General features: G+C 42.5%; 1 protein-coding gene across 1 annotated transcript in view; it reads left to right on the forward strand.

The window, feature by feature from the left end:
* SLC1A1 (solute carrier family 1 member 1) overlaps window positions 1–12,004 on the forward strand; it is an 80,243-nt gene that overhangs the window by 37,401 nt on the left and 30,838 nt on the right. Inside the window, 1 exon segment of the mRNA NM_001003139.1 lies at window positions 821–961. Within this exon segment, the coding sequence (NP_001003139.1) occupies window positions 821–961 (141 nt within the window).

Here is a 12,004-nt window from a genome sequence, read left to right on the forward strand (position 1 = left end):
AACATTTCTTGATTTTGAACATTTCCCTATACTCACATAAATATAAGCCTCAGTGTCCAAGGTACTCGGGTTCAGTAGCTTCTTAAAAAGCCTCTTGGTCAAACCAATTTGGACACATCATCATCTAGAAACAACCAGAGCAGGATGGAGAGCATTGGACAACACAGTTGTTTAACAACATGTAAACATATCAAACCAGGAGAACATATGTTGCTATTAAAATCACAAAAGTTGCATAAACACAGAGTACTAATAAAAACTATCATGCAAAGAGTATGAGAAAATGACAAAAATGAACATGGATATGGAAGCTATAAAATGTAAAACACCTGAGATGCCTGGCTGTCTGAGTCAGAAGAGCATGAGAGTCTTGATCTCAGAGTGGTGGGTTCAAGCCCCATGTTGGGGTTACAGATTACTTTAAAAAACAAACAAAAATAGAATGTAAAATACCTAAGGTAGACAAAGATTAAGGGGAGTGTAAAACAAAATAATTATATTGGGTGATGAATTTCTTTTCCTTCTCACAGTGTTTTTGATGTTTTGTCATTATAATAAATATAATTGAAGGAGAAAAGAAATGAAAACACAACCTTTCACATGAGGAGTACTTTTTACAGATTAACTGAATAATGTGCACTTTGCATTCATTAAAATGTGATTTGTTTTTTAAGTCTAAAATTTTCACTCACGGAAGATCATCTAAACTGTTTTTCTTGCCATTAAAATATGGGGGTATTGGGAGGTATTTTTTTGAAATATATACAGAAGAACTCAATGCTGGTTTTCTTTTCTCCTTTCCAATCTTTGTCGTTCTTAGGGATTGCCATAGGAGTCTTGGTTCGAGAATACAGCAAGCTGTCTAGTCTGGAGAAATTCTACTTTGCTTTTCCCGGTGAAATCCTAATGAGGATGCTGAAACTCATCATTTTGCCATTAATTATATCCAGCATGATTACAGGTACCTTGAGAAAACGGATGTTCTCTGTGATTATTTAAGGAGTTGTCTGTTAAGTTGTTCTTTTCTAATTATGGAAAAAATTGAAATGCATTTGATGCGTCACATACACACACACTCATACACACTCCTTGGAAAGTGTATATTTTGCTTGAGTGGAAATATTACATTATTCACAAAGTGGCATTGCTCTGCCAAGGGCATTGTCCACCGCTTCTCGCTCGAATCTTCGTTTGGCCAGCCATGTGATGTCTTGAGAGGAAGATGCCATTTTCAAACATATTATAAATAAAACTCTATCCAGGGCACAGACGTTTAAAAAAAAGAAATGCCCACATATTTGGTCACTGAAATGTCAACCAGTGTCCCCAGGCAAAATGTGGTTGTCAGTTTCGATGTTGTTTTGAGCAGTTCACTCATCTGTTTCCCAACTGCAGCCGTGCTACCCCCCACTCTCTACGCGGCCACCCTCTGAGTCTCTCTGCCTTCCCCACTGCATATCCACACCTCCGCATACCTGCCCTGGAAACTCAGAGCCACACGCTGTGGGAAACATTTTATGATGGGTTGGCACCATATTTTAAAAGCCTGGTATTTTAAAATCCGAACTTGTGACCCAGTTGGATTTGGAAATGCTTTTTTCCTCCTTGGTCATTCTGTTGCTTTAAAGAGCAAGCTCCCCTCTAGGGGTACAGATTAATTTGGCTTACAAAAATGTCATTAGTCTGGGTGTGGTAAGCTGCTCAGTGCATTCCATACTTTCTTGTACTATCTTAATTCTGGTGTTAAGTAAAACATGGCCTGACAGTCACTAGTGTTGGCAGCTTGAAAAATCAGGGTTTTCTGTAATCATGCAATTAGGATTCTTGACATGTCCTTTTCTAAACATTTTTCCCCACTGCCATGACAAAGACCTGGGACTGATCTATGTAGAGTACTGGATGTTGGCTCGGTGGAGAGGGAAGGTAGATATCAGGCTCTGCTGTACTCAGCAGCTGCATTGCTTGAGGAGCTATAGAGTTGGCTATTGAACTTTCCAAATGCCAAACTCCAGAAAGATTAGAATCCCCTAGGAGCCTTGTCCTTAAATGGTCTTGGTGTTCTTGGCTTATTACAAGCCTAAAAAGAGCATTTAATTATTTTTATGTACATACTTAATTATGTTTTGAAATGCCTGGCTTCTTTTAGGCCCTGGACCCTGGGGACCAGATCAGTAGCCCAGTGGTTTGTACTATATATTATTTACTTGAATAGATAAGTCTATTCAACTTTAAATCATCATACACACTTGAAATTTGGAAGATTTCATGTAAGCATATGGATTTCTGGGTACCTCTGAGAATAATTAAGATCAGGAAATACTGAACGCATGTCCCCACAGACCAACAGTGATCTGGAGCTAAGAGACAGCTACTCCATTTAGTTGAAGCAAATACATTTGAGGACACCACAGTCCCCACCACTCCCTATCACCTGACACCTCGTCCACTGCTCTCATTTCCATTACCTGCTAGCCCCCATACGTGTTGCCTTTTTAACCTCTGAGAAGTTTCTCCTCATCAAGACTAAATCTTTTCTTAGGCTCCTTTGAGAACACAACAAAAGCTTTAGACTCTCTCCCAAGACAAATGTTTATAGTTCTGCATACCATTCTGTATTTGCATGCAATTGCATGAGATACATAAATCACTTGATCAATACCATTTAAAACTTGAGTCTGTGGAGGGAGTGTTTGGGTGACTCAGTTGGTTGAACATCCAGCTCTTGATTTGGGCTCAGCTCTTGATCTCAGGATTAAGGGATCAAGCCCTACATCAGGCTCTGTGCTGCTGAGTGTGGAGCCTGCTTGGGATTATCTCTCTCTCTCTCTCTCTCTTACCCCCACCTCTCTCTCTCTTAAAAACAAATAGATAGGATAACTGGGTGGTTCACTCAGTTAAGCATCTACCTTCAGCTCAGGTCATGATTCCCAGGTCAGCAGGCTTCCCTGCTCAACAGGGAGTCTGCTTTTCCCTCTCCCCCTGCTACTCCCTCCACTCATGCATGCTCTCTCTCATCTTCTCTCTCTCTCTCTCTCAAATGAGTAAAATCTTTTCAAAAACCTAAAAATAGAATTTGGCTCTATGGGAGGGATGTATGGAAAGTTGATCCAAATTAGGCAACAGATCCAAAACTCGTACACAAAACTGGGTTTTAGAAGAAAAGGTAAAAATACATGTTTGGATATGCGAGTATAATATCAGATATTGAAATATGTACCACTCTTGGCAGTCAATAATTAGTGGTATTTTTGCAGTCTGGCTGTTTTGCGTGCTAGCTCAGTCTTGTAGATAATCTAGGAAAATAATTTGCAACCCTCAGCACTCTGCTCACATAGCCCAGCTGCTTTCTGAGGCTGTAGCACGGGTCTGGACATTTCTACATTTTTCCTTTAGCAAACCCCCAGCAGTTAAACAGGAGAGAGACAGAGAGAGAGAGACAGACCGACCAGAACCCCTATCCATACTGTTGCCCTGGAGTGATAAAATAGTCAAAGATTAAGGGAACGTGAACAGAGCAGCCTGGGAACAGTGATGCCATGTTCATGATTTAAATTGTCAGATTAAAGGGGAAACAATATTACTAGTATTAGCAAGATTGTGGGGAAACTGGCTCATTCATACATTTTTGATTATTGTATTAATTGGAACAAACTTCTGGGGGGTGCAGCTTGGAACATGTCCTGGTCTCTCCACTTTGTAATTCTGTTTCTCAGAATTTCTCGTAAATAATCAGCAATCTGTTCAAAGATTTAGGTACAAGAATGTTCATGGTAACATTTTTTTTTTAAATCATGGTGGCAAATTATAAGCAATCTAAATGTAAGTTATACCCCTAAGTTATGATTCTCTGCAACTATTAAAAACCTTGTTTTGAAAACATTAAATGACATATGGATATGTTCCTCACATGGTATCAAATAGGAAGATAAAACAGTGTTGTGTACAATCCAAAATTTATCAAAATGTATGTGGATTTTTAAAAAGTTGGGATGAAAACTGCTTAATGATGTGAGATTGAGATAGTAAGAAAACATGACTCACCATGCTTTCTTTACATTTTCAAGGCAAACAGGTGTTTGTTATTTTTGTTTTGTTGGTTTTGTATTTTCTTTCTCTCTCTCTCTCCTCTCTCTTGCTCTTCCTCTCTTTCAAATTCTTTCTCCTCCCTCCTTTCTCTCTTTTTTTAAAAGATTTTATTTATTCATGAGAGACACAGAGAGGCAGAGAAACAGCAGACGGAGAAGCTGGCTCCCTGTATTTTTTTTTTTTTTAGAATTTTATTTTATTTTATTATTTTTTTAATAGATTAATTTTTTATTGGTGTTCAATTTGCCAACATACAGAATAACACCCAGTGCTCATGCCGTCAAGTGCCCCCTCAGTGCCCGTCACCCATTCACCCCCACCCCTGCCCTCCTCCCCTTCCACCACCCCTAATTCATTTCCCAGAGTTAGGAGTCTTTATGTTCTGTCTCCCTTTCTGATATTTCCCACACATTTCTCCTCCCTTCCCTTCTATTCCCTTTCACTATTATTTATATTCCCCAAATGAATGAGAACATACACTGTCCTTCTCGGATTGACTTACTTCACTCAGCATAATACCCTCCAGTTCCATCCACGTTGAAGCAAATGGTGGGTATTTGTTGTTTCTAATGGCTGAGTAATATTCCGTTGTATACATAAACCACATCTTCTTTATCCATTCATCTTTCGATGGACACCAAGGCTCCTTCCACAGTTTGGCTATTGTGGACATTGCTGCTAGAAACATCGGGGTGCAGGTGTCCCGGCGTTTCATTGCATCTGAATCTTTGGGGTAAATCCCCAACAGTGCAATTGCTGGGTTGTAGGGCAGGTCCCTGTATTTTAAGAAAAAAGAGAGAGAGAGAGAGAGAGACTGGGGTGGATTCTGCTCTATGATCCTCCATCGCTGCCTCTGGCAGCTTCCCTGCCTCTCTCCTCCTCGGCTCTGCTCCCGGCCCCTGCACCTCTGCATCACCTTTTCCCTGGTGTGTGGTCCTCTCCCAAACCCCCAGTAGTCCTCAGCCTCCTCACCCAGCACGGAGCCAGCAGGGTAAAGCACAGAGTGGCTGTGGAAATACACAAGAAGAGCATTTTTCACTTTTCAAGAGCCTTTATAAATCCAGCAGATCAATAACTTATACACTTATTAGGACAAAGGAAGATGCATGTTGAAAGCTGGGGAGAATTAAATGAATTCCCTTGTGATACATAAATTAGAGGTAGAAACAAAAATTGAGATCTATGACTAGTAGCCTGTACTTCTGCGTAAAGGAAACTCTTAGTGAATTAACAAGTAGGGAAAAAAAAAAAAAGAACCCTCTGCCATCAAAGCCTTTGCTGACATAAAAATACTTAATTTATAGCTGTGTTTTGGGGGTTTGTTTGTTTGTTTGTTTTAAGGTTTTATTTATTCATTCATGAGAGAGACAAGAAGAGAGAGAGGCAGAGACACGGGCGAAAGGAGAAGCAGGCTCCATGCAGGAAGCCCGATGTGGGACTCGATCCCAGGACCCCAGGATCACGCCCTGGGCCAAAGGCAGATGCTCAACTGCTGAGCCACCCCGGCGTCCCTTTTTTTTTTTAAAAAAAAAGAACCACCTTCATATGATGATGAGGGTAAGATGTCCCATTAATTGAGGAAATTTGAATTTGTTGATAATTTTATTAGTGATAATGGCTTTTAGTTATGTAAGAAAATGTCCTTTTTAATGCATACGGAATTATGTAGGAATAAGATAACAGAATGTCTAGAATTTAGTTAAAACAGAAAAAAAAGGGATGCCTGGGTGGCTCAGCGGCTTAGCTCCTGCCTTCGGCCCAGGGTGTGATCCTGGAGACCCAATATCGAGTCCCACATCGGGCTCCCTGCATGAAACCTGCTTCTCCTTCTGCCTGTGTCTCTGCCTCTCTCTCTCTCTTTTTCTCTCTTTCTCTCTCTCTACAAATAAATAAAATCTTAAAAAAAAAAACAAAGGCATGGTAGACAAAATCTCAAGGCACTTTCAGAGACAGGCAGTGTAGGCACTAACAGAATCCTTCCCATAACTTACATCCTGAGAGACACACTCGTATGATGTGCAGACTGTTTGGGCCCTATTAACGTTTGGATTTGTTTCTAAGCTGTATTTGTACCAAACCACCAGGGGAATAGCAGGGGAAATGGCTTCGGTACATGAGAACTGCGGCTCTGGAAAATCCTGGTCCACATTTCACCAGCCAGTGAGTTTAAATTCAGAGCACGTTTTCTTTAATACGCAAATGATGATGATGATTTGAGCCTCCTATGACCAGCACAGGAAAGGGAACAGCCCCTCCACAGCCACTCCCAGAGTTTCCCTGACCGTCTTTCCAAGATGGCACCTCAGCTGTAGGCAGGAAGAGGTCCTTAACTCCTGTACTCCAGCCTCTTTGCCCCCACCACCTGGGCCAGAAGTGCTCTGCCAAACACAGCTGCCCCCTTCCTGGTGTCTCCTGTGCCTTCCGCCACCCCTCTGATGCTGAAGAGCTCCCCCTTTGCTCCTCTATCCTAACATAGGAATGAGAACCTAATTCTTTATAGCATGGCCAAGACCAGGCTGTTCCTTGGGATAAAGCTTTATGAAAGATTGGAAAGTGAAATTAGGGGAAATACCAATAGTGACACCCAGCTGCTCCTCGATGAGGTCTTCTGAGAGTCCCAGGGTCTCTTAAGAGGGCTCCCCTTTTGCTTAGCTTCCAGCCTATTCTTCCTCCTGAAGATATTCTAGGCCTTACCACATCCCAGACCCCACCACCTGACACTAGGTTTTGAAAAGAAAAAATTTCACATCACACAGGTCTTCCTGTCCTGACCCAAGAGCAACCTCTTCCTGGGATGACCGCCATCAAGGAATATCCACTTGAGAGGCAACCCTCCTCACAGCCACAAAGGGATGGTTTACCTTGGGGGCCCCATCAGGAGACTCACACTAGAATAGGTACCATTAGCACCTGACAGATTAGGGCATTCCCACCCAACTTGCAGGATTTGGGAGTTTGGACTATGCTGAATCCATGCCAGTTCTTATGTGCACCGTCTCTCTTGGGAGCAAGACGCTTATTCCTACTCATTCGTGTGGCACTTCAATCTGGATTTCCTGCAGATGTCAGCTCCTCAAGAAGCCACATCAGTTTGCAGGGCAGTACATTCCAAATTCATACCAAACCAAAAAAAAAAGACTTTGGTAGAAAAAGACCAAGCCATTGCGTCCCTGGGTCCTAGTACCGTTTTCACCTCCTGAGCAAGTCACGTACCAAACATAAGAGTTTGGTAGAAGGGCAGCTCAGATGGCTCAATGGTTTAGCACCGCCTTCAGCCCAGGGCATGATCCTGGGGTCCCAGGATTGAGTCCCGCATCGGGCTCCCTGCATGGAGCCTGCTTCTCCCTCTGCCTGTGTCTCTGCCTCTCTCTGTGTGTGTCTCTCATGAATGAATAAATAAAATCTTAAAAAAAAAAAAAAAAACAGACTTTGGTAGAAAACACTTGCATTCTGCTTATTGATGACCTTCCTATTTTGACAAGAGCACTGGTTGGATATTGGATTTACAATCGTGGGGAGTTCCTTCAAGGATAAATGTCAGACTCTACCTTTCAATGATTTAAAAAACAAAGAAACAAACAAACTTGTTACAAAATTTAGATGGTTGTCACTCCAGCCTCTACATTAGGATTTCCAATTTTGGAGGGCTTGATCTCAGCTCTAAGGCCAGAGATTTTTCTACTACTTTTTAACCAAGAAAAAAAAAATTAAGTCTTACAGAGGCTTAGATATAAACAGTATTTATTAAACAACAGCCAGCTGTAGAATATGCCTGTAAGTTGGTTTTCTAACAAGCAAGGGGCTGGAGACATTTTTGTAAAGGACCAGATAGTGAATATTTTAGCTTTTCAAACCAAGTGGTTTCCGACTTCCAAACTGGCTGTCACAGAAAAGCAGCCATAAACCATATGTAAGTGATGGGCATAGCTGTGTGTCAATAAAGCATTTATTTTTGATAACAGGAGGCCAGCCAGCAGCTGGTCAAGATGAAGAACAAGGCTAGAGTCAAACTCTCAAGATACAGTGTCATTGAGGTGGAATCCATGTGGCAAAATAAATCACAGGAAGCAATCACTACTCATATCAAGTAATGAGTGTAAATGCCTCCAAAGAGGCACAGAGGGAAGAGGGATGGAGGGTGGAACAGGATATGTGAAGTCAGTCAAGGTATTTGGAGATGCCTGTTTTTCATTTTTTAAGTTTACCTATTTATTCTTGAATGACACAGAGAGAGAGGCAGAGACATAGGCAGAGGGAGAATGACCCAGGACCCTGGGATCATGACCTGAGCCAAAGGCAGATGCTCAACCACTAAGCCTGTTTTTTAAATTCAGGCTTTGCAGGTGATGACACGCTTGGATAGTGTGGGCTGGTGGTGTGGGCTCCATTGTTTTTTAAGCTGTGTATTCATTTACTCATAAGCAGCTGTGTACCTGTGTACCTTCCTCCAGTGGGAAGAACCATGCATGTGCCCACTTTTAACACGGTTCAGTTGAATTCAACATTTGTTAACCCAACTGTGTGAAAACAAAGAGAAAAGCACTTGTGAGAGGATGAGATGCCTGCCACTCACCTGTTCATGGATCGCAGGGAGCCGGTTGGATTCATGAATCCCCGTGTGGGCAAGAAGGTACAAGAGTGGAAGACTCATGTATCACTTCACTTGGTTATACCCCTTGCCATTAGGGAGCAAAGAGTGTTTAGTGTCAATGTCAGCTGGTGGGGGCAGGGGAGTATGCATGCTTTCTGGAAAGATTGGTGCTTTTTTTGTACTTTAATCGCTAGAAAATTGTTATTTCAAGGTGGCCTATAAACGTCAAGCTCCATGCTGAGGAAAGCAGGGTTGTAGCCTAAAACCATATAGACAAAGGAGCTTCTTGCTTCCTTTACAACATCTGTAACCACTGGGTTCTGCCTGAATTTAAGTGCCTTTTTTTCTTTTAACCTTCCCAAGCCTTGTTGGGGAAGTGAGAAAATAAGATGAATTAAGCAGCTTTGCACACATGAATTAAACATTTCCCTAAGGTCATCAGGAAATTTGCATGGAGTTAGAACACAGTTATGGAAGCCAGAGGACTTAATGCAATAATTCGACATCTACAATGCCTTTTCTCCAAAGAGGAAACTGGCACATAACGTGTAAGGAGTGGAACTCCTACAATGAAAATGCCACTTGCCACAGTAATCAAATGAAAAGTGGCAAGAGGTGCAACCAAGTCTCACTGAGATAGGAAGGCCCCGAGAATCAGCCATGAATAAGCTTTCTCTTCTGCCTATACTGTGACTACACTGGCTCACAGCTCTGTTCAACTAGAAGTTAACCTGATTTTTTTTCTTAAAAAAAAAAAAAAAAAAAAAGGAGGGATCCCTGGGTGGCTCAGTGGTTTAGCGCCTGCCTTTGGCCCAGGGTGCGATCCTGGAGTCCTGGGATTGAGTCCCGCGTCGGGCTTCTGGCATGGAGCCTGCTTCTCCCTCCTCCTGTGTCTCTGCCTCTCTCTCTCTCTCTCTCTATCATGAATAATAAATAAATAAATATTTAAAAAAAAAAAAAAAGGAATGAAATGCCATGCAGAGACTCTAAGAAACTTCCTGTGTGTTAAATGCATGGACCTGGGATACAACTCACTCACTCATTCATTCATTCATTCCATCTTCATTGTCGCAGGCTCTATGCTAGGCACATACAATATAGAGGTCCTGTCCCAGCAAAAAAAAAAAAAAATGCGGTGATAAGTGCTTTGTAGGAATGAGGCTGGTAGAGGGGACGCTGGAGTGGAGTCTTGAAAGAAACCTAAGAATCAGATGAAGGAAGCAGGGACTCTAGGCAGAAGAAAACAGCAGATAACATGGCCTCTCAAGGACAGTGAGACTTTGAGCACAGTACTAGAAACACAGGGGAGAGGGGTGGGGACAGAAAGGCCAGCACGTGCCTTCATCAGGGACATGTCTAGGCATGGGGAGCAAGTCACAGCAGTGACTACCAGGTGGTCACCCTTCTCTGCAAAGGAACACCCTGAACGAGCTTCAGGTGGGAAAGGATTGTTAAAAAATTTAATGCCACATGTTAAGGTGGTAACGCAGACTTTATTCAGGACCATCACAATAGGTATGGGGACCGTTGTGATGGGATTTTGCAGTGGGGGAGAGAGATGGGGCTCAACTCTGAATACAGCTTCAGCAAGTGAGAACTGATAGCCAAGGAGCCAGGGGAGGGGAGTCAGTGGATGGAAAATCATAAGAGAAACCATGAGAGGGATTCTGGCTAAACCAACCTATAAGATTCTTGCTGAGGGCTGGCCAGGGTGGCTACACATCACCTGGGGGAAGGTGGAGGATGGGGAGCCTGATTAGGTATGCAGAGTGATCAGATACCAGGTTCTGATTAAACTGACTTAGCAGAGTTCTTACGAAAACTAGGTTTTGCAGGAAAATAAACAGATGGGCCTGGGAGAAGATCCAGGAGCCTGACAAAGTTGTAGTCAGGCAAAGAACCTTGTCAGTACCAGTCACAGAGAGGCAGGAGAGTCAAGTGGTTAAGTGTGCAGACCAAGGAGCCAGACTGCCTGGTTCAAATCCTGGCTCTGCCATTTGCTAGCTGTGAAACCTTGACAAGTTACTTAACTTGTCCTCAATTGTAAAATAGGAAAATAGTAGTACTGTGTCGTGGTACGCCTGATACTGTCAGAAGTTTCTAAAAAGTCCCTGCCTTGGCATTAGAAGCTACAGAGCCGGGATCCCTGGGTGGCGCAGCGGTTTGGCGCCTGCCTTTGGCCCAGGGCGCGGTCCTGGAGACCCAGGATCGAATCCCACGTCAGGCTCCCGGTGCATGGAGCCTGCTTCTCCCTCTGCCTGTGTCTCTGCCCCTCTCTCTCTCTCTCTCTCTCTGTGACTATCATAAATAAATAAAATTTAAAAAAAAAAAAAAAAAAAAAAAAAAAAAAAAAAAAAAAGAAGCTACAGAGCCAGTATTAGAATTGAGCCCTACAGATGCAGGTACATGCAATGCATTCATTCCAGAAAGGAAAACATTAAAAAAGACTTACTCTTTGTAATAAACTGTGAAGTTCACCGGCATACAAGTGGCTTCTACCCAGAATCCTGAGCTACTGATTTTATAGAATAAGGAGAAGCAAAAAGCCCAATAATAATTAGGTTGTGGTTTAAAAAAAAAAAAAAAAAAAGGAAGTTTCACTGAGCTGTTAGCTGTCCTGATGTCAAAGCATTTGTATGGACTTTGAAGAGGATGGCTGAGTTCCTTAGATCCTCTGAGATGTGTTTAATGCTCTTACTGAACCATAAGCATCCTTCAGAAGCTCATGGGGTCTTCTAAAAAATTGGTCCCCACTACAAATACCACCAAGATCCATGGTAATAAAAAAAAAAAAAAGTTGAAAACAGCTCCCTGAATGGCTGAGGACCAGAAGACTGGCCCACTGCTTCTTGACACATGTTTGAACTTCAAATGTAGACCTGCTGACAGAGGCTGCAAAGTGACCTTTAGTTGGTTCTGCCCAAGGACCAGTGTATTTTGTTAACTTCACAGAAGAGTCTAAGGTGCTGATATAACCTATTTTCAGGGAGTCCTTTGTATAGATGCCTCTAAGAAAAATAGATGTCATGGGCGAGGAGTGCACAGTGCATGCTCCCTTCTGCCTCTTTTCTTCCCCTGTCACATCCCAGGGGTATTAATCCAAGAAGCAGAGATGTTCTCGTGTCCTGGAAAACAAGGTGAGGTCATATCTAGCCTTATTTTCCCTGGGGAATGAACTTGTTCATTTAATCCTTGTAGCAACCCAATGAAGTAGTAAGGTGAGTGGGACACAGTCTCCATCCTCAGAGACAGTTCCAAGGCCTGTTCCAAGATCACACAGATCATAAGAGTAGGACCTGGGACTGGTGCAGTCTTGAGTTCTGTTCT

Source organism: Canis lupus, chromosome 1, assembly GCF_011100685.1.
Source record: "Canis lupus familiaris isolate Mischka breed German Shepherd chromosome 1, alternate assembly UU_Cfam_GSD_1.0, whole genome shotgun sequence".
Classification (NCBI taxonomy): Eukaryota; Metazoa; Chordata; class Mammalia; order Carnivora; family Canidae; genus Canis; species Canis lupus.